This window comes from Monodon monoceros, unplaced genomic scaffold (genome assembly GCF_005190385.1).
Source record: "Monodon monoceros isolate NGI ecotype Baffin Bay Population unplaced genomic scaffold, NGI_Narwhal_1 Super_Scaffold_18, whole genome shotgun sequence".
NCBI classification, from domain to species: domain Eukaryota; kingdom Metazoa; phylum Chordata; class Mammalia; order Artiodactyla; family Monodontidae; genus Monodon; species Monodon monoceros.
The window spans coordinates 160,487,717-160,510,460 of NW_021703774.1; the positions used below are offsets into that span (position 1 = coordinate 160,487,717).

General features: G+C 47.1%; 1 protein-coding gene across 1 annotated transcript; it reads right to left on the minus strand.

Annotated features, from left to right (window-relative positions):
* Positions 1–1,461: 1,461 nt before the first annotated feature.
* On the minus strand, positions 1,462–13,767 carry LIN28A (lin-28 homolog A). The gene is made up of 4 exons (XM_029230381.1): positions 13,665–13,767; positions 13,015–13,199; positions 2,488–2,672; positions 1,462–1,757 (listed from the first exon to the last, which is right to left on the minus strand). Exons 1-4 carry the CDS (start codon positions 13,693–13,695, stop codon positions 1,541–1,543), a joined length of 618 nt encoding a protein of 205 aa, XP_029086214.1. The 5' UTR covers positions 13,696–13,767; the 3' UTR covers positions 1,462–1,540.
* Between the last annotated feature and the right edge of the window lie 8,977 nt (positions 13,768–22,744).

Genomic DNA, 22,744 nt, shown 5'->3' on the forward strand with positions numbered 1-22,744 from the left:
TGTAAACGAAACCCCCTTTTCTCCTTTAGCTACCATGACACTAATTACTGCGGCAGCAGGGCAGGACACTGGCTCTGGGAACCACCAAGAAGCCATCGCTGATGGTCTCTCTGGAAACCAAGGAGGAAAAGTCCAGAATTGTTAAAGATTAAGGATCTTTTTCTTGCTTCATATATCCATCCCTCGGCAGCTCAAGACGGGTACAGAGGCATCATTCTTAAAACCTGTCCTTACCAACTCACAGTTTTTACAAAAACACATACAATACACCCTGTTGTGTATGTTAGGCCTAGCCCAATCCACTGAAGAATGGACCTGGTATGTAAAGCGAGTCCTATGCCCTGGGATTACAGGCCTGGAACAGGTTATCCTTTATCACACATACAGATGACCTCTGCCTAATCTTGGCTTCCCCTCTCTGCACCTTTTACCTGGCCCAGCCTCTCCTAACCTCTCTGTACCACCTTTTCCTGTTCAGACCAATTTCCAATCTTTCAGTAGAAGGAGACCAAGCCATGGGGCAACCCAGTTAAAACCTAGTCTCCCATGAAACATTGAAGATGGAGGGGTTTCAAGAGGACACTGTGGCAGAAAAGCCAGCTCTAATTGGCAAAAATGAGGTAGTTCAATAGGCTATACGCTCCAAATAGTTGTTCTCTCTGGTGATAGAGCAACAAAAAGTATTCCTGCTGTGCAGACCCGGAGCTGTCGCCGACTTATCCCTGAGATTGCTCACGTACCTGAGAACACAGTGCAGGAATGAGGGCCTTAGATTAAAATACACAAAAATACAAAACCAGAATATTTATATTATGAAAAAAAAAAGTTAAAATGCACAAGATACGTCATTCGCACACAGCTAGTGCAGTTGGCATCCTGAAGAAAGTGGGACCCAAGGTACAGTCATCCAAGGGAGCAAATAAATAAAATTGTATTGGCCCAGAATGGGGTGGGAGTGAGCTTAGAAGCAGCAGGTCTGCAGCTGTTCCCTCAACCCCCCTTTTGCCTGTCATCACAACCCACTGCTTGGGACAGTTCTCTCAGCACTCTCTCCCAGGAGGAGGTTGTGAGCAGACAAGATGTGGAAAACCCTGCCTTACCCCTGAGATATTTCCTCCCACAGAATGTAGTGGCTTGTGGGTTGGGTCCATCAATCTGGTCTCATGCTTATTAATCTTTTCACTCTGGCACGGGAAATATTATTCCATATCCTTCTTGAAGAGTAAAACAACTTCCCTATCCAGGCCACTTTCAAAAGCTGGAGATTCTGGGGGTGGAGACTCAGATAAAGCATGCAGGAAGGGTTACCCCCCAAAGCCCTCACGTGCATTTGGATAGAGCATGATTGGAGTTTCTTTGCCTCACCCCTTCCCCCCCGACCAAGAGGGAAGAGGAGGTGACGCTTTGGCCCCCGGCCTGAGATATATGGCAGTGCCAGCTGCCCCCTACCCACCCTGTCCCCACTTTCTCCACTCTGCCGATTGATGCCTGTTCCTCAAAACTTTCTGATCACAAACGGATAGCCCCCACCCACTGTGGCTCAATTCTGGGCCTCTGGGAGCATGGCAGGGCTATGGATCTCTTCTTCCTCCTCCCGAAAGTAGGCTGGCTTTCCCTGGGAGCTGGGAGCTTGCTGGGCCTTCAGTGGACACGAGGCTACCATATGGTTGATGCTCTGGCAGAAGTGGCACTTCTTGGGCTGGGGTGGCAGTTTGCATTCCTTGGCATGATGGTCTAGACCTCCACAGTTGTAGCACCTAGCACCAAGCAACATGGTAAAGTTGAGAGAAAGGAGTGAGAAGAGACTACAAGGCTTCCTCTGAGAGAGGACACCTGGGCTCTGGTTCAAGTTGTTACTATACCCACTTCCCTTCCTAGAGACCAATTTCCCCACTTACAAAAGGAGGAATATGACTAGATGACTCTGAGTCCTTTCCAGATACGTAATTGTCTAGATGATATCTTCAGATTCATGTCAACTTGAAAATACCAAGAACAGAAATTCTGGACCCCAATTGGGAACTACTATACCTTTAAAAAGAGTACCTGTCATTCATTAAAAATATAGAAATTAAAGGAGCCAGACTATGTGATCTGTTTGAGCACAGAACTAAGATGGAAGAAACCAGCCATTCGGAGACGTGGTGAAGAAGCAACAGGTACAGATACACCATCTTGTCCTGACCACATACACTTTCACATCCACGGTCTCTTTTAGTTCTAAAATAATCATGTGAGGTTAGTATCGTGATCCCCGTTTAGCAATCGAGGCTAGTGCTAACAGAACGTAATTACTTGTCAAGTAGAAGAGCTAGGTCATGAAGTACCCTCCTCACATACTGCCCTCTCTTCACCTCCCACATCCAGGGGCCGCAGGCTTCCTTTTACCTTTGGCAATCTGGTCCAAGAAAGGGGCAAAATGAGGAGAGTTTTCCTCGTCCTCAGCATGCCCCTCCCAACCCACACAAGCTGCCTTGCAATCCATACCTGTCTCCCTTTGATCTGCGTTTCTGCATGTTCTTCCCTTTGGGCCGCCTCTCACTCCCAATACAGAACACCCCACCAGGGCCGGTGACTCGGATAGATTCCAGGCCCTTGGCAGACTTCTTAAAGGTGAACTCTACGGCCTCACCCTCCTTCAGGCTCCGGAATCCCTCCATGTGCAGCTTACTCTGGGGGAGGGAAGCATGGTAGATTTTAATGTTAGTCTCCATTATTACACCAAAACCAAAAAAACCTGCATGCACATGTTCCTCTAAGGTTGGAAGAACACTTCCATTTTATCGGTAAAGAAACTGTGACTCAAAGAGTCATCACAATTAAGAACAAAATATCTACATCACATTAGGAACAATCATTAGATAAACAGATGCCATAGCATTTTTTGCAGCTAGTCTCAAAGTTCTAAGAAAAATAAAACAGAAGAAAAATTCTTAAACATAGCATTTATAAGAAATCAACCAATGTAAAATTGTAAAATATAAAGTAACAGACCCGGGGCTTCCCTGGTGGCGAAGTGGTTAAGAATCCGCCTGCCAATGCAGGGGACACGGGTTCAAGCCCTGGTCCGGGAAGATCCCACATGCCGCAGAGCAACTAAGCCCCTGCGCCACAACTACTGAGCCAGTGCTCTAGAGCCGGTGAGTCACAACTACTGAGCCCACATGCATAGAACCCATACTCCGCAACATGAGAAGCCACCGCAATGAGAAGCCCGAGCAACACAAGGAAGAGTAGGCCTGCTCGCTGCAACTAGAGAAAGCCCGCGTGCAGCAGTGAAGACCCAAATGCAGCCAAAATTAAATATAAATAAATAAATAAACATAAATAAAAATAAAAAACAAATAAAGTAACAGGCCTATACACTTAAAAAAGGTCAGTCATGAAAGACAAACCCCAGAGAAGTAAAGAAACTGAATGCAACACATGACTCTGGATTGGATCTTAGAACAAGAAAAAATATTAGAACAACTGACAAAATTTGCATATGGTAGATAAATGTTTCAATGTTAAGTTCCCTAATTTTTGATCATTGTACTGAGATTAGGTAAGAGAATGGCCCTATTTTAGAAAAAACACTGAAATATTTAAAGATGCTTGATATCTGTCTATCTGTACAAAGAAAAAGAATAAAAAAGCAAATGGGACAAAATATTAAGGACCGATAAATCTGGGTAAAGGTTATATGGGAGTTTTTAGTACTATTCTTGCAACCTTCTCCCAAGCTTGAAATTATATCAAAACAATGTTTCTGAAAGTTGAAGGGAAAAGACAGTATGACCCAAGCAGACAGATCAGTGGATTAGAAGGGAAAGTCTACTGGGAGATCCAAGATTAAGTGGAGAAATCAACAGGTGAGGAAAACAATTCCATAAATACCATTGAGAAAACAGTTATCCATTTGAAAATGAAGCCAGAAATCTACACTTTGCATCATATGTATGCAAAACATATTTCGGAAGAATTAAATATCTCAGTGTTAAGAGGAAAAAACTTTGAGACAGTTTTTTTAAAAATCAAGACAGATAACTAAACTGATAAAACTACAAAAAGCTACTGTAAGTCAGTAAGAAAAAAGAATCACAGAGCTTCTCTGGTGGCGCAGTGGTTGAAGAGTCCGCTTGCCAATGCAGGGGACACGGGTTCCTGCCCCGGTCCAGGAAGGTCCCACATGCCGCGGAGCGGCTGGGCCCGTGAGCCGTGGCCGCTGAGCCTGCGCGTCCGGAGCTTGTGCTCCGCAACGGGAGAGGCCAAACAGCGAGAGGCCCGCGTACAGCAAAAGAAAAAAAAAAAAAAGAATGAAAAGAATCACAGAACAGAATATAAGCAGGTAATTTGCAGGAGGATTTAGCATGACACATATGTTCAGTATCTCACTCGTTCAAAAAAAAACAACAGAAAACAAAAATACCATGAAGCCATTAAAAAGAATGTAAACTTGTATATAAAGTCCCTGTTTTGTTCACTGCTGCATTTTGACACCTAAATAATGCCTAGCACATTTTGGATGAATGAACAAGGAGGTAGGTTTTAATTATTTAACTTGGGAAGATGAGCAAATTGTTAAAGGAAAGGACTTCGAATAATGTGTGGAATGATCTCACTAAAACACTGCATGTTTGAACCAAAAAAAAAAAGGAGTTATTCACACAGCTAGTTGAATGGCAAAACCAGGGTCAGAAGAACCCAGGGTTTCCGATTTGAAGTAAAGCTCAGTCCATTTCACCTTGCCACTTACTGTGTCAACAACACATCAGTGGAGTGACAGCCTCTCCGAGACCCTGCCCAGAATAGGCTTCATTATAGATAGCTTCCAAAACATCCAAAGAGCACGTCCAATATGTCAACAAGGTGCAGTCCTCATTGAAAATGCGGTTCAGAAGCAAAAGGGATCATCGTGCACCCGGTCCTGGCTTGAGGCATGTCATGCTGCTGGTGGTACTGATGGGGCAGGGTGGATATTTCAAACTGGGACTTAGGTGAAACATGCTCTTTGCCAGATGCAATCCCCAATTCCTCAGTCATTTACATTTTTGTTTTAATTTAGATGGTACTGCTTAAGACAAAACTTCCGTTGAGGTAATTGGTTAAGAGCATAGGCTCAGGTGCCAGACACAACCTGGTTCATGAAATGCTGTTTCTACCAATTTCCAGCATCATGTGTGACTTTGGTCAGTCACTCACCTCTGGGCCTCAGAGAACAGGATAAAAACCTACCTTAGGGTTTTTTTTTGTTTTTTTTGGTGGCACTGGGTCCTAGTTGTGGCAGGCGGGCTCCTCAGTTGTGGCCCGCCGGCTTCCCAGTTGCAGCACCGCGTGGGCTCTCCAGTCGCAGCAGGCAGGCCCCCTTAGCTACGGCTCCAGGGTTCCTTAGCTGTGGCATGCGAACTCGCAGTTGCAGCATGCATGTGGGATCTAGTTCTGAGACCAGGGATCGTCGCTGGTCCCACTGCACTGGGAGCGCAGAGTCCCATCCACTGAGCCACCAGGGAAGTCCCTACCTAAGATTTTTGGTTTTTGTTTGGTTTTTTTTTGCGGTATGCGGGCCTCTCACTGTTGTGGCCTCTCCTGTTGCGGAGCACAGGCTCCGGACGCGCAGGCTCAGCGGCCATGGCTCACGGGCCCAGCCGCTCCGCGGCATGTGGGATCTTCCCGGACCGGGACATGAACCCGTGTCCCCTGCATCGGCAGGCGGACTCTCAGCCACTGCGCCACCAGGGAAGCCCCTAAGATTTTAATGAAGATTACGCGGGCAGGGAAACATCAAGAATATATGCTCAATAAATATCAATGAAATATTCCAAAGGTTGGGGATACTTTCTTCTTTTTCCCACAGGAACAGCCAGAATTGTGATGACTCCCCCCACCAATCTTGATGTGGAGCATTAAAGCAGAAAATAAAAACATTTCAGAAAGGTGAAATCTCTTTCCCCCTCCCCGTTGTGTAACAACCACACTGAATTTGATGTTAAATCTGACTTGTCTCTTATTGAGCTGGGACAAGCCAGTGAGTCAGGAGGTGCTGGAGGAGCCAGACCAAGAGCATTCTTGACCCAGGCAAACCCAGCTTTTCCCATTTGCCTAGTGGGCTCTTAGGCTGGAACACTCCCAGTCCTTGCTGTGATTCAGCGATAGATAAGTGACTAAGAGCCAGGGTTTAGAGTCTGACAGCCTGTCCCCGCTTTCTGTGCTACCCTACAAAATGGAGTAAATAATTTTATGGTGGTGCTGTGAGGGTTTATGCATGAAAAGTAGTTAACACATAAATCCTGAGTGGCAATTATCAACCTCTTCAGACTGGATGAGGGCGGGGTAACAGTGAGAAAGAAGTGTCAAGAGACTGGGAATTTTAACTCTAGTTTTTGTCACTAACTGGCAGTGGAAACTCAGAAAAACATCCCCTCTCTGAGCTCCAGTCTACTGAGGACAACACTCTCCTCCATCCACACCTCCCAGGCTTACTATGAGAACCAGAGGATAATATAAATGGGGACATATGAAATTGACCAGCCCTCTCAGCTCACCCACTCCATCACTGGAGGATTTGAGGCCTGCTTAAGACTTTAAAAGGGTGAAAAAAAACAAAAACAAAACCAAAAAACCCCCAACCCTGCAGGCACCTCACCATAACCGGTCAAGATTTAGACTGGTGGTCTCCAAGGGTGGCTCCCGGGGGTGGGGGTGGGGGGCCTACCCCGCCCCTTTCTAAAACACATAGTTTGAATTCCTCTCTTATCAGGTAGGTAATCGGCGTGCAGCCCCACGGAGCCTGCCTCACAGGGCCTGATCGGAAAGGAGCCTGAAATTCTTGCTATCACCCCACCCCACCCCCAGCCACACACAAAGCGGGGCCTGGGCCCCGCCCCTCTCTCCATCCCCTCCAAAAAGAAAAGACCTGGGGGGGGGAGGGGCAAGGCTTGAGCTCCCCCAATAGAGCCCAGCTCCGGGGAAACAAAGAGTTGACACTGGCTGGTTCTGGTGGTCAGATTCCTGGAGTTCCAGAGGCTGCAGATTCCCCCCTGACTCCCCCCACCCCACATTCACCACATTCATCAGTTCCTTCCTTCCTCTCCCCATAGGGGTTATGGTCACGGTGAGAGAAACGGATACAGAGACACCTTTCTTCCCCAGTCAAGCTTGCTGGTCTGCCAAAGTCACCATCGCCAACAGCCATCTTTCCTTCTGACCTGCCCTCCCACCCTTCCAGGGCTTTCAGTCAAACCTTTTACTCAGGGACCTAGTTAGGGTTATTTATTCAGATAAATTATATTAAAGGTGGGAGGGAGGCAGGCCTCCCATCTTCCTTTCCCAATTTGTTTGAGGTAGGAGGGTGGGCAGCCTATAGTGGGGAGAGGGGAAGATGGCATTTAATCGGACAGAAAACAGTTACAGGAGGCATTTCTCTTTTTTTGGATGGCAGGGAAGGACTTGGGCCAGTTACAGTACTTAGTCTTTCCGCTCCCCTAATACCTCATCACTGCCTACTCTAAGCTTCCCCCACATCAAGTATTATGCCTTTATAAGTTAGAGATAGAAGGGACCTTAGGGGTCACTCAGGACACGTGGAGTGAAAAGCTCACAGGAACCCGAGTTTCCCTCAACTTGCTCTATGAAATTTGGATAAGTAAGTTCTGGTTTCTATAATCATCTAAAAGCAGGGGATCAGACTTGATCAAAGCTTGGGTTTCTGGCTTTTCTGCAAGACCCGGGGCCCTTCCAGCTCAAGACTACCTAGTACATGTTTATATCCTCAGTTCTAGGTGCCTAGCAGTGCACAAACATTTGTAGAAGAAACTAAGTTCTCTACTATCTAAAATGACTAAGATTTAATTTTATTACTAATATTTACTATAGGCTAAGCAGTGTTTTAAGCACTTTACATGTTGTAACACATGTGACCCTCACACCAAGCCTGTGAGGTAGACCTTATCATGCCCCCTGTGTTACAGGTGAGGTCACAGAGGCAGAGGGGTGAAGCATCTTGACCAAATTTATAGTGTGAGAGCCCCGAGCTGATTGCAACTAGCCGGACTCTATACCCAGCACTATGCAATATAATGCAAGACGCACAGCCTTTTAAAAACTTTCTAACAGCCACAATGAAAAAGTAAAAAGCCGCAGGTGAAAGTAATTTTAATGACTTGGTTCCAAGGTGTCCTCGCAGTTCAACCCAAGCGTCATTCCTGAAGGTAGGGTTTGGTAGGAGCTAGGAAACCAATGGGTTCTATTAGAAGCAGTTTATTTTGATGTGTGTGTCAGGGAGGGTGGGGGAAAGAGATCTGTCCAGAACCAAAGGCTGTGAGCATACAACCCTACACACATCGCCTCTGCTCAGACACACAGCCAGGACCACGAGCTCCAGCCTGGAGTTCTCCACCAGATGGTGGTGCTCATCAGCCAGGCGGCACAAAGGCAGCCAGAGGGCAACTGGAGCAGAAGAGAGGAAGGAGACGCGGTTCTCAACTCTGCACACAAGTGTTCACCTAGATCGATCTTCCCAGCTCCTTAGGGTGGGTGTCTTCTCCTTGGTCCTTAGGAAAATGGAGTCACAAGGAGACTGAACTCTGATGAGGACCCAACCCAGGGTGGTTCCCCAACCCCGCCCCCCCACCTACCCATGGAGTGAAGAAAGGGTCCGGGAGTTTTAAACCAGTAACCCAGTTGTTGTTCTGCTCTGTTGACAAAAGCCATTTACTCTCCTTTCCAGTCTGAATTAAGTAACTCCAAGCTGCCTCTGTACTAAGTGCGTACTATTCTTGAAAGTTTTCTCCCCCTGCCCACCTCCTTTGACCTCCCAGATTTAACACTGATAGTAATTGCTATTCTTGCCTGCAGGAAGAAAGGAGGGGTGATTTGCCTAGGGCTGTTTCTCAAAAAAAAAAAAAAAAAAAAAAAAGCACCAGCAAATTCCAATAGGTAGTTTGATTAGGAATGTTCCAGAAACAACCTTGCCCTGGAGAAAATCACTGACAACCACTTGTATGGCAAGCTTGTGGTGTCACCAACCACAAACTTTGCTCATGATGGTGGCACAGCCTTTACTTGGGACACTGTCTAGAAAGCAGGTCTCTTCAGAAAGAGAAGGACCCAAGAAGATCCCATAATGCTCAAACCAACTCATGCGCTTCTCTGCCAACTTCCTGAAAAAATCCACTCATTTAAAAAATAGTTTCCTATTAAGATGGAAATGAAATAACTAATGAATGACCCATCAAACCCGTGCCTCCAATATCCTATCGGGAGCTCAACTGCAATCCACTGACATTCACTCTACAAGCTTTCATGGTGTTTCTACTGAGTGCCAGGCCCTATTCAGGCCCTAGTCCAGAAAGAGACAGCAATTATCAGTTAACATTCCCTCCCTACCTCCAGCCTTTTGTGTCTGGAGGAAGACTTCTGCTGACAAGGATCCCCAACTGTTAGTGTACTCCTGATTCCTCAGGGGACCCATATTCATTTCTTCAGCCCACCAGGTGCGTACTAGAAAACTAACCAGACTGCTAGTCTCTCTCTTCAAAGAGTTTACAGGTTAGAAGAGGGGTTAAGACAAGTACATCAAAAAATGAAACATAAGTGGGTAATCAGAGCCACTAGTGAGGTTATAAACCAGGTGGGAAAGATCCCTTTACATTCTCCCTGCCCCCAAACCCAAGAGCCCTACTCTAGATGGGTCTGAGTTGCTCTCACTACCCCCCACTCATCCTTTTCAGAAAAAGCAGGCCACGTGGCTTCAGCAGTTTCTCGGTATTGGAAATTTCTTCTCCTAACCCAAACTTGGTCCCTAGGTCAAATTTGGGCTCTTCTTTTGCCTCCAAGCCTTGTAATACAGCATTTTAGCCAGAAAGCCATTTTAAACAGACTTGGGTTCCAAAGAGCTGTGGGAGAAAGCAGGGGACCTTTTCCTCATTTTCAAATTTCTACAAATCTAAGGGGTTTGGGAGTTGAGCCCCAGGAAAACATGAGGTAAGCCAAAACTCTTAAAATGGCCATAGAGAATTGAGAATCCTTGGTGAACACCTCAGGAAACCAGGAGACAGTAGTTAGGTCTTTCTTGTTCCACCTTGCGATGTATAACTGTTTTTCAACTGGGGGTGAGTTTGCCTCCCAGGGGGCATTTGGCAATGTCTGGAGACATTTTTGGTTGTCGCAACTGAGGGATGCCCAGCATGAGAAATTATCCTGCTCAAAACACGTCAATAGTGCTGAGGTTGAGAAACCTTGATTTAAGGGCTGGCCACCTGCCATTATTATGATTCGTAAATTCCCCCAAATTCAGGGACAGGAAGAGAGTTCTAGCATAAGACCTGTGGCTGAGTAAAAGGGTTGTTACAGAAGTCTCTTTGCTTTATGGGTTTTATTTACTCATTTTTTTAAAAAGCTAAAGGTAGGTTTTCTTTCCCACTCATCCACCCCTGTGGGGCACTGCGTGTTTGACAGGGAGTGTAAAAATAGTGAACAGCGTGTTGGGAACCAAATAGGCCCAACCTTGGAAGGGAAAAGAAAATGTTTAATTGCTCCCCCCTCCTCTTTCCTTAGGAAAGGGGCTCCCTGACCCCCTCCCTTAGCAGATGTTATCTTAGGACAATTATCCTGCTCACCACCCACCCTGCAATTCTAAGGTACCCACCACCAGCAGCCAAAGGAGAGGTTTTCAAATGTCTTACTCTCTCTCCGCTTTGGGAACACTCCCCTCCCCGCAGGAGGATTTTTAAGGATTGTCCTGCATCTACCTAACTCCTCTATATTAGATCCCCAGGGAGAGATTTCAAATTTCTCAAGTGCGGGACTGGAATCACTAGTCTAACCGCTATGGTAGGGTTTGAGGATCAACCTAAGCCCCAGCAGTGCACAATCGAACGACAGAGCTACCAGGTAAGGCTCAGGGAATTTCCACCATTGTCCTCTGTGACTGTTAGTAGGGGGTGTTCGGGAGACAAATTCTTGATTCCTTATCCCAGCTCAACTCCTCCTGATAACTTATTCAACTGTGGAATGTCCCTGGACATTCCAAGACCCCAAAGTCCAGTTATCTCCCAGCAAACCCATCTGAAATAATGTGGTACGGGCTCCACTCCCCAAACCAGAAGGTCCCTGCTTTCCTTTATGCCCTCCAATATTTCCCAACTGCTTTCGATCCTAAGGGTAAGTGGGGCTGAGGCACAGATCCATTTGCTCAGGAAAACCTTCCTTGGGAGTTGGATATCACCAAAGAACCTCAGAGGGGCTACATTCCCCTCAGTCGTTCCCTATTCAACAGCCTTTGGAAGGGAGGCAAGAAAACGTTGGGTTTGACTCTTTATTCCAAGCCTTCCAAAATTGGGGAAGCTGTCCAGTCATCTCCAGACCAGGAGAGATTTTAATCTCTTTGTGATCAGATAAATGGGAGAGTGGGGGAGCTGGCCACCCCGCTGAGGAGGGCCATTCAAAGCTGGTTCCTGTAATAAAGTGATTTAATAGATCTAAAGAGGCCAATTCCCTTCTTTTTCCCACAATTACTTCCTGTGGGTTATCATTCACATATGTAAATGAGACAGGGAAGGGGGCAAAGCCACCAGCCAGAATTAGTTGTCTGATGGGGAGGGGGTAAAGTTGGGGGTGGAGGAACTGGGTGAAGCAAGGGGATAGCCAAGCATTCTGCTGCCGACCCTTCTGGAAAGATGTTCTAGTAGCCCAGTGACCCCAACATTAACTGGTGGGGCCCCTGTCTCCCCATATCCTCTACCTCCCCTGTTCCCCCCATTCTGTGTCCTCGCTGAGGGCCATGCTCAGAGACTTCCCCGCTGCCTCCAACTTCTCCACCCAGCATCTCCACCCCTCCCCCTCCAGAATCCCATCCCTCAGGCTCCAACCCTTAATCCCCACATCCTCCTTTCCCCTCCCCCACTGCTCCTAAAGCCAACCTCTCCGAAGTAACCCCTCCATGCCCGGCCTGGGTGTCAACCTGCTGTGCCTGGGATTAGCAATTTCTTCTCAGGTCCAGCCCCAAACCTCCAAAGGTGGAGGGAACACAAGCAGCAGCTTCCTTTACGTGGTTGTTATGTGTGGCTTGTGCCCAGGACCACAGAAATGCTTCTAAGATATTCAGGAAGGGGTGGCCAGGGAGGAGGGAAACCTGAAGTCTCTGGTTCCTTGTTTGAGGCTGGGAATGTTGGGACAGCAATCAATGGCTGTCTGGGGCCATAAATGCCAAGCTGAGGAGAATAGGTCCAGAGGCTAGCCTCCCTCCACCCTCTGCCCTGCGACACTGAATTTCACCCCCACTGTGCTGCCTTGCTTTAACTGAGAACTTGGGGTTGCAACCGAACTCCCTCCGAGCCTGGCCCAGGAATCTAAGGCCTGGGCTCCTTGGGTTTTCTTTCCTGATAGGAAATGAACAGTAAAAGCCCAGCGAGTGAACCGTGTGCCTGAGACTGTGTTCTCGAGGAACTTTCAAGCCCCCAGAGAGATCCTTCAAGGATCTGCCAAACCGACCCAGGCCCCAGAGCTTGAGTTTTGGGTGACCACCTGGGTGAGGAGACCCCACTGACTTCTCAGCTTTACCCCGTTGGGTCCCGAAGTGGTTTCCCTCCCTCTTTCCAGGCCGGGAGCTCCATTCACACCATAGTGAAAGGCGCGGGCGCTCAGGGATCTGCTCTGACCTGGCATGTGCTTCCCTGGCCGGCCTGCTCGCCCTCCCCCCACTGGCAAGCACAATACAACCTTAGTTCTGCCACATGGGGTCATCTCCCTGCCCCCTGCCCCCTGCCCCCCGCCCAGGGGAAAGAGGTAACAGACACGTGGTAAACCAGAGGGGTTCCCGGAGGGGGGTAGGGGTGCTGATACTCGGCTCTGCCCCCAGCTCTCGTCCCGCTGGAGTTAAAGGGGACTCAGAACTGGGGTGCCACGGCAAAGATGGGAGCGCACAATGAGGGCCCTTGATCTCCCTCAACCCAACAGCCGAGGGCCGTCTGCCCACCCTTGGATCCGCGCGCCAACATCCCCTTCCCGCGGCAAAGTTAGAGGGATCGGTCTCACCTGGTGCACAAAGACATCCACCGGGGGGTCGAGTGCGACCCCGGCGCGGGCAGTCATGGACAGGAAGCCGAATCCCATGCGCACGTTGAACCACTTACAGATGCCGGCTCCGTGCAGCAGCTGCGGCTCCTCGGCCGCCCGGGCCGCGTCCTCCTGCGCCTCCTCCGGCGCCTTGGCGCCGCCACCTGGAGATTGGGAGGGCGCTCAGCTGGGGGGCCACGGAATTGGAGGACCCCACCAGAGACCCCGGCAAGAAGACCTGAGCGTGCAGCCCGCGGGTGGACACCCAGGGCGCTGCAGCTACCAAGATGCCGACGAGAAAATACCTGTCCCGGCTGCCTCCCGCGCTCCCCAAGCTTAAACTGAGGCCAGTGGTGCCCCGAAAGTTTTGCTCATCTTCCCACAACACGTTGCCCGGGGACAGACGGCCAGACAGGCCCCTCCTCTTCTCTCCCCCCGCCCCCGTAGCTTCAGCTTGCACGGCACTGGGACACCAGGGTTCCTTGCTCCAGAGATCGCCCCCTGAAACAGGAGGCCGCAGACTTGGGGTCCTTCGGCTAGCCTGGGGGACACTTCCCCCACCTCCCTTTGATGTGGCTTCTGGGCGCCCCTGCAGCCTAAGTTGTCCCCAGTAAGTCCCGAGGTCGAACCTGCAAACTGCTGGTTTGACACAGAGCCCATGGTAGTCGGCTGAGCCCGCGGCCCCGGGCCCCAGGTCGGCCGGCTGCTGGCCCCAGAGAAGTCCGGAGGCAAAGGGGTGGCTCGGAGAAGAGGCTGCTACATCTTCCCCAGCACAATAGCGGTGGGAGGGCCCACGGCTTTTCAAAGGCTCCCAAATTCTAAAAGACAATGACCCAACCCCCCGCGGGCAGCCCCCTCCCCTCCCCTCCCTCTCCTCTCCCCTCCCTTTCCCTCCGGCTCCAGCTCCGGCCCCCACCCCCCACCCCCGCCCCATCGGTCTCTGACACCTCTGGGGTGTCCCTTCTCAGAACCTTAAGGTTTGACACCCCCGGCCCCCCCCCCCACATCTGGAGATTGGGGCCGTCAGCTCTAGAAGTCTTGAGTACCCGGGAATTGGGGATCCTGCACTTTAAGGACTCAGTGGGGGTCCCCAAAGCAGCATACAGGTGGGGGGCCTGTGTGTGGGGGGTAGTTTTAAAACCACGTGACTGCTCCCACACACACTCACACACCACCCCCACCCCCCTTGCAGATAATTATACATTCCAGAGAGTTGGGGGAGGGAGGTGTGAGCCTGGCAGCACTGGCCAATCAGAGACACAAACCACCTGTCAAGGGAGAAATGGATGAGCCCTCCCCCTCCCCCAGCCCTTGAGCGCCCCTCCCCCTCCCTTCCCCGTCAGGTCTCAGAGCTGACCCGGCAGCTCAGCGCTGACCCGCTCTCACCCCCACCCCCGTGTGCTTAGATAGACCTGGAGTTCAGGACACTAGGAAGCCTAGGATGGGGAAGCAGGGGGGAGGTTGGAGACCCAACAGGGCTGATCTCCACTCCTGACCTAGGTGCAGCCTCTCAAAGTCTGTCTCTGACTATCTGAACGTCTCTGCCTCCCTGCGTTTCCGACTGAGTTTTTCTGGATCTCTCAAAGCGCTCCTAAATTGATTCTGTGTAAAGAATCCTTCCTTGTTTCCTGTGTCTAAAACTGACCCCACGCGGAGTTCCCTGAGAGAACAGGAGGAACCCAAAGAGGCTTGAAGGGTGTTCCTCTCTCCACCAGCTGCCCTCATCCTGCCCCCATTCCCATCCCATCCCTATCCGTTGCTGGGATCCCACACTCTCAGGTTCCCAGACCCTCCTCGTTTGAGCCCCATCCTGAAGTGCCCTCTCTTCCCTATCGTGAGGTTGGTGGGGGAACTGGAGTAGCGGCTTTCCTCATTTGAAGAGTTAGCCTCCCCTTCTAGAAGATAAAGAGGGTTGGCCAGGGGGGTGGCTAGTGCCCTGGTCGGAGATGGACAATGGCCCGGGGCTCAGTGCACGGCCCTGGCCCTGCCCCTTCACTTCCGGTGCTCAGTTCAAACTGGACAATGCCAGCTCCGGCCAGTTCCCCTCCCCCACTGCTACAACCCATTTAAAGGGACAGAGCCTGCTTTCGGGGGCATCCGCTCGCTCGGAATTCAGTCGTCTCCACTAAGTGTGCAGGAAGCTCTCGTGTTTCTCACCCTGCGCCCGCGCGCGTGCACGTCTGTGTGGGTGTGTGCGCACGCGCGCGCACGAGTATACTTGAGAAACAGAGAACGGGGATGAGTGGGGGTAGGGAACGGGAAGATGGGGAGGAGAGCAAGGGGCTGCGAAGAGATTATTTCTCTGTCTTTCCTGCCAGGAGTGCTCTCCAAGAGACTAAAACTTCAGTATGAGATGGGGGATAGGACTTTGGGATAAAAAGGACAACAGTGGCCCTTTGCTACTCAGCCTAAAAAAATACAAATCATTAAAAAATGTCACTAACAATGCCACACTCCCATCTGAGGACCCTGATTTAGATCTTCCAAGAGTTGTGGGAGTACATCAGCCAAAGCCATTTTTTATATATATAATACTCCTCACCCACGTCTTATCTCCTCCCGTTACTAGCCCCCTTAAAATATACTCACTCTCTGTACCCCTGTTCCTAAGATTCAGGAGCAGGTGACTGAGGTCTCGCTGAAGAAAAGAGGGAATACGGGAATTTAGCGCTCTGCTTTCCCTTGGTCTGCCCCCAAGTCAGACTTGTTCCCGGCAGGCTCGACCAGCTTCTCTGTCCAGGGTCCTGAAGGCGCCCGGAGCTCTGTCCACGGTGCTGAATAGAGACCCGCTCTCCTGGCTCCCAGCTCCCAGCTTTGAGAATGCCTTCTTGAGTTCTCACCTCCAAGTCCTTCCCAGAAAACCTGGTTCTTCTCAACTCCCCAATTACCCTGACACATTTGAGACGAAGGAACAGACTTTTCTGAACGCTAAAGAGAGGGCATTTCCAGACGTACATGATTCTGTGAGAGCAGCGCAAGTATCTCAAGCTCCCCTTCAGAAAAATGGGTATAACTATGCAAGTAGCCATAGAGAGTGAGGAAAGAGGAAATAATATTTTTGATTCAAATAAAATGAGACTAGAAGAGAGACTAATCTTTTTTTTTCAAATTATTTCTCTAATTATTAGCACTTTTCATGGGAACACAGACGTTGGAATCAGATTGTCTATGTTTGAATATCTATTTATAGCTCTGACACCTGGGGCAACTTCTTTATCTTTTTTATGCCTCAGTTTCCTCCTCTGCCCAATGGGGATAATGAGGATTTAACTCTCAGAGTTATTACGAGGATAAAGTTAGATCATCTAAGTAAAGCTTTTAAAATTGTGTCTGACATATAGTTAGTTCTTAACAATGAAAATTATTACTATTATTATAGCTATTGTGCACCTGATTCTGTGATCTAGAACTTGCTGAATCATTTGCCTCCTGAGGATTTGGACCATTCATGTGTTATTTCTTTCTGCATCTTCTCTCACATCCTTACCAGTATTTAGCACAGTGACTGGCCCACAGAAGACACCCAAGAAGGGTTTCCTGAATAGGTTTTTTTTAAAATTTATTTTTTATTAAAGTATAGTTGAATTACAACGTTGTGTTAATTACTGCTGTACAGCAAAGTGACTCAGTTATACATATACATACATTCTTTTTCACATTCTTTTCCATTATGGTTTATCACAGGATATTGAATATAGTTCCCTGTTCTATACAGTAGGACCTTGTTGTTTATGCATTCTATATATACCAGTCTGAATAGGTTTTGACTGAAATAATGAACGTTGTTACAACAGTCATAATACTTATTCTTCTAGGCTGCCTCTCTCAAGTCTAAGCAATACAAACCCAGGAAGGCTCAGGACTCCATAAAGTTGCACATGTGGGGGCAGAGGATGATTTAGGAAGGGACACGTGGCTCCCAACGTAACTAACTGATTCCTCATCTACATTGGGTTTTCTCCATGTGGGAGATGGAGGCTCCTGACTAAACTTTCTCCCTTTCTTGGGTCCCCATCTCAGTGAAAACTTATTAGGTAGCCACTATGATCCAGTCATTGTGCTAGCTCACACATTTGGTGGAGGAATCAGATACATAATATGCACTAAGTAGTGTAATGACCAAAAATGTACCCCCAAGAGTAAAGAAGAAACATTTCCTGCCATCCAAGAAGTTACAGTCTAGTTAGGGGGACAAGACATGATATAGCTAAGTATTGCAAATTTCTTGTGTATTGGTTTCTGGGAATAATATTATCTAGGTAAAAGGAAGAAAAGGGAGCTCTTTAGAAAAGACAAAGTTGTCTAGTATCAACACAAAGAACATCTCCCCTTTATAGTACTTTGCTAAGTTTCTCTTGTGTAGGCTCATATCTCCATAAAAGGAAGAGTTGAAAGAGGTCTTAGTAATATTAATAACTCATCAACATTAAAAAATATTTATATGTATTGAGCACTTCCTCTGTGGCAGGCATGGTTCTAAGTGTTGGGAGTAAACAATGCAAACAAAAATCCCACCTTTGTGGAGCTTATATTCTGATAGGTAATAATAATAACAGCTATTATTTATCAAGAATACGGGCACTTTTCTTATCTAATTCAAGCCTGTCAATAACTCTAAGTAATAGGTATTAATGTTTCTACCTTACAGGGGAGGAAACAAGCCTAATGAATCAATACAGCTTGGCTAATGTAACTCAGCTAATACATGGCAGAGACATATTTGAACCCATATGTTTAACTCCAAAGCTCACATTCTTTCCACAGTCCCAGTATGTTGTTATCATGACTGGTACTGTCCCCATTTTACCAATGAAGAACAAGATATGTGCAAACAAAATGGCTGTGAGGGGAGACTATATGTTTTATATAATTAGTAAATAGGACCCAAGCTTGTGATTCCTCTTCCCTGGGCCAGAGCTCTAGTCTGCCATTTCTACTGATCACCCTCCCCCAAACTCCTTGACTTTCTAAATCAAAGAGCTGACAAGAGCCAAAACAGGTCCTCTTTTGGGCAATCATCCACATCCAGCTCACATTTCTGAAGTGTTTTGAGAACCCTGTGGTGAGGTCCAGGGTGGTTGCTTGGAATTAAAGCCTTGACCATATGCTAATATGAGTGATGGTGTGCATTTGAAAAAAGTATTTTCCACAATGTGTCCCTCAGGATACTAGTTCCATGAGATCATTAATACATCTTACCATTTTAAAAAAGTCTCTATAGTGAAATCATTTGGAAAATGGTTATGTTAAGTAGGTTTCTTATACAGGACTTTGTAAAGCCTTTAGTATGGTAACATGCTCTGTTATTCATGAGGAAGGGAATACGATGTGTGCAGTGTTTCCATTCATTCATCGGTTCATTCACTAAGTCATCTAACAAATATTTATTGAGCATCTATTATGAGTCAGGTGGCACTGTTTGCAGCACTGGGGATACATCAGTAAACAAAACAGATGAAGTTCCTGCCCTCATACAGCTTACATTCTAGAGGAGAGGGACAGATAATAAACAAATAATTAAGTAAAATGTATAATATATATAGTTCCAGCCTGTTAATTTGTCCTGTGATCTCAAGAAAGACACCTAGGTTTATGCTTTAAGGGTAAAATGAGGGAGATGGGTTAGCTCTTAGACAAATGTTTCTTCTGTTTCTGACATTCTAAAGTGATATGATGTGTGTGTTTGTGTGTGTGTGTGTGAGAGAGAGAGAGAGAGACAAAGAGAGAGAGAGAGAGACCCCATTCTTAACTGCTCTGAGAAACAATCTGTTTTCACCCCATGCTGTCATCTTCATCCCTCTCCAAGGACCAGGGCTTCCTACATCAAGCAGGATTGTGCACCTCTCACCTCTTAGGCCTGTTGAATTGGCAGAAGGAGGATGAGCCAAGGGAGTCCCCTTCCTTCTTTCAGTCCTACTCCCCATGTGGGCCTTGCTTCACAGAGCAAGACGCCAGGCACTTGCTTTCACCAATAATGGCTTCATTACTTTGAAAGGAGACTAGAGTGACCTCAGTGAAATAGACTTCCTGACCCCAGCTGACCTCTGACCCTCACCCTGACAGCCTCTAAATCTTTTCCTTCTGACATATCCCCCACAAAGTACAAGCAAGAGGAGGAAATGATGAGCCTGCTATAGCCCACTGTCCAGAGGCTGTAACTCACTAGGTGTCCTCTTGCAGTGGAACTTGCCAAGCCAAACTGTAATTTCCCTCATGGCTGCTGATCGTTTCAATGTTCCTCACTGTGACTCTACTCTGGCCTGTGAATCACAACTCAGCCAGCTGTCTTTCACCTGGTGTCCATTTGTATGTGTCCAATGATTGTCATGTACCATGGAGGCAAAAGGCAGGGTATCTCACCAAGTGCTGTCATTTCCGCAAGACAACTTGAGCCTAGTCCTTAACTTATTCTTCCCTGATGCTGCAGTTACTGTTTGAGAGCTGATTATATGCCAGGTATGAGCTGAATGCTTTGTGTATATTGTCTCTTTCTGTCCTCAACCATCCTACTATGATCCCATTTTACTGGAGAGGGAACTGAGACTCAGTGGAGTTAAGCGACTCACTCAAATATTCTTCCTCTTCTTCTTCTTTTTTTTTTTTTTAGCAGTTAAAGTAATTAATGCATGTGGTTAAAAAAATCAATTCGTATTGAAAGAATTATAATGAAAAACAACAGTACCCTGACTACCCTACCCCCTCTACTCCCACAGGTCATTTCTTCTGGAGGATATTTCCATGTCTCTAAGTAATATGCACGTACCTCTGTTCCTTGATTTATCAATTTTAGATATTATCTATTGATTTCCTGTTATGGTGGTTGAGGACTTACCTTGTGTACAGGGCCTACCGCTCCTTTCCTCTTCTTCCCAGTACAGTTAAATCACCATTTTCAACTAGATTGATGACCAGTGTTTACATTGTCATGTATGGAAATGTTCACTGCATTGCCAAGTAGTATACTAGGACAACGTTTCTTTTCTTATACTCTGTTTTATTTTCCCTGGACTCTCTAACCTCCTCTCTCTCTCCACAATATTTGTCATTGAAATATCCTCAACTTTTTTCAAGGGCTCCATCATATTATCTTTTCTACTAAGCCCTTTCCTGAAGCCCTCCCTCCTGGTTGCTCTCTGGACTTGCTTCACAGCTGTCAGCTTCACAGCCTCTCACTACAGTGGATACAACCACTCTTTCCTGGATCTTTTTTTCTTGCTTCACACTTGATGAGCATCCTCAAGCAACCACCTAAGAAAGGCTGCATGGGAGAATTCCCTGGTGAGCCAGTGTTTAGGACTCCGCTTCCACTGCCAGGAGCCCGGGTTTGATCCCTGGTCAGGGAACTAAGATCCCGCAAGCTGCACAGCGTGGCCAAAAAAAACAAAAGGAAAAAAAGAAAGGAGATACGGGAGGGGGATATTTTGGACCTTACAAGTCTGAGCCTACTGCTTTTTAACATTACTTTTTTGATTGTTTCAAAGCCATACTCTTTACCACTCTGCTCTGCTGACCCCTAGCAGGATGAAAAAAGACACTTGGCTTGCTTTGAGGTTATCGAAGTTGGAGATGTCTTTTCTAGATGCTGCGGTTGTGAACCCAGAGATATCAATGGGATAAAAATTATAACCGTTAACGCTTTTCGAAGGTTCTCGTTGTGCCAGGTACTGTGCTGAGTGCTTTACATAAAGTAGCTCATTTATTTCTCACACCAAATTTATGAGATAGACATGGCTATTGTTTCCATCTTACAGATGAAGCTGAGCACAAAGGGGCTAAGTAACTCCCTGAAGGTCACAGAGTAAGTGATAGAGTCAGGATTAAAACCCTGGTAGGTTGACTCTGGAATTAGCATTCAGGTTCAATAATCTACACTTCACTTCTTCTATTAGAAGAGGCTTATAAGTTAGTATCTTCAGACTTTATCTTCTCCCAACCTATTTTGTAAATGTGGAAACAAGACCTAAAGTCCAAGTGACTTGTTCAAGTTCCATAGCTAGCTAATAATAAGAACTAGAAACTCAGGTTTCCTAGTATTCCCCTTTTCAGTCAGGGAATGGGGCTTCAAATTCAGGATTGGTTTCTGTACCTTGGTTTCCCTGTCTGTGTAGTGGGGAGAAAACTAGTGGAAAGGACATGTAAAAGATATACTGGGTTGGCCAAAAAGTTTGTTCGGAAAACCCGAATGAACTTTTTGGCCAACCCAATATATCCCATCAGATTGTGGCTGGGACATATAATAGAGACACATGTAATGCACTGTGGAAACAATGAAAGCTGGCTCCTTTTATATGTTATGGAAGGCTTCCCAGGGGGAGGTGGCATTGCACTGGACCTTGCATAGGAATTTGAAAGCCAGGGGAGGGCAGGGCATTACAGAGAAGAGGAACAGCAGAAATGAAAACAAGGAGGCTTGAAAGTGAACAGCCACGGAGTTTGGTTCCCACGTCAGCAAGTCCTCCACGTCCCTGTGAAGACATCCAGAGAGACCTGTACTCCCTTCATTCAATCTTCAGTCACACATTCATTCAACATTTTGTCAATAATAGAGATAGAATTGTATGGTAAGAAAGTTCTGGTTCTAGTCCTAGATCTATCACTAACTCACTGTGCGACCTTGAGCAAATCTCTTCTTCTCTGGGCCTCAGTTTCCCCATCTATTAAATGGGAGTACAGATTTATGATTTCTAAGGCATTTTCATACTTGCTGCATCTGTGATAATTACAGAGCAAGAATAGGACAAAAGGTGTCGTGGTATCTTTGACTCCCGTCCATTAGTGGAAGGAAGGAAATAACATCTGTTAACTTCTGCTGTGTGCCGAGCATAGCCCCCTCCAACCACCCTATGAGGGAGATGTTATCTCCTCACTTAACAGAAGAGAAAAATGAAGCTCTGACTGTTTGAATAACTTCCTCAAATTCTCCCAGCAAGTAACAACAACAAAATAAGAGCTAAAATGTTTGAGTGTTTACCACATGCCAGGCACTGTGTCAAGACCCTACATTAGCTCATGTAATCCCCCAACAACCTTCTTTTTTTTTTTTTTTGCGGTACGCGGGCCTCTCACTGTTGTGGCCTCGCCCGTTGCGGAGGACAGGCTCCGGACGCGCAGGCTCAGCGGCCATGGCTCACAGGCCCAGCCGCTCCGCGGCATGTGGGATCCTCCCAGACCAGGGCACGAACCCGTGTCCCCTGCATCGGCAGGCAGACTCTCAACCACTGCACCACCAGGGAAGCCCCAACCTTCATTTTTTAAAAAAGTTATTTAAGTGTAGTTGATTTACAATGTTGTGTTAATTTCTGCTGTATTGTGAAGTGATTCAGTTATATATATATTCTTTTTCATATTCTTTTCCATTATGGTTTATCAGAGGATATTGAATATAGTTCCCTGTGCTATACAGTAGGACCTTGTTTATACATCTTATAGATAATAGTCTGCATCTTCTAATCCCAAACCTTCCCTCCCCCATGCCCCACTCCCCGCTGGCAACCACAAATCTGTTCTCTGTGTCTGTGAGTCTGTTTCTGTTTCATAGATATGTTTATTTGTATCATATTTTTAGATTTCACATATAAGTGATATCATATGGTATTTGTCTTTCTCTTTCTGACTATCTTCATTTTCTTTTTCTTTTTTTTTTTTTTTTTTTGCGGTACACGGGCCTCTCACTGCTGCGGCCTCTCCCGCTGCGGAGCACAGGCTCCAG

Bases quoted from the DNA above. Each gene is read 5' to 3' on its own strand.
- LIN28A (XM_029230381.1), bottom strand. From the start codon at position 13,695: ATGGGCTCTGTGTCAAACCAGCAGTTTGCAG. The intron at 2,673-13,014 runs GTGAGACCGATC...TCCCTCCCCCAG, and splicing joins TGGATGTCTTTGTGCACCAG to AGTAAGCTGCACATGGAGGG. The intron at 1,758-2,487 runs GTATGGATTGCA...GCTTGGTGCTAG, and splicing joins CGCAGATCAAAGGGAGACAG to GTGCTACAACTGTGGAGGTC.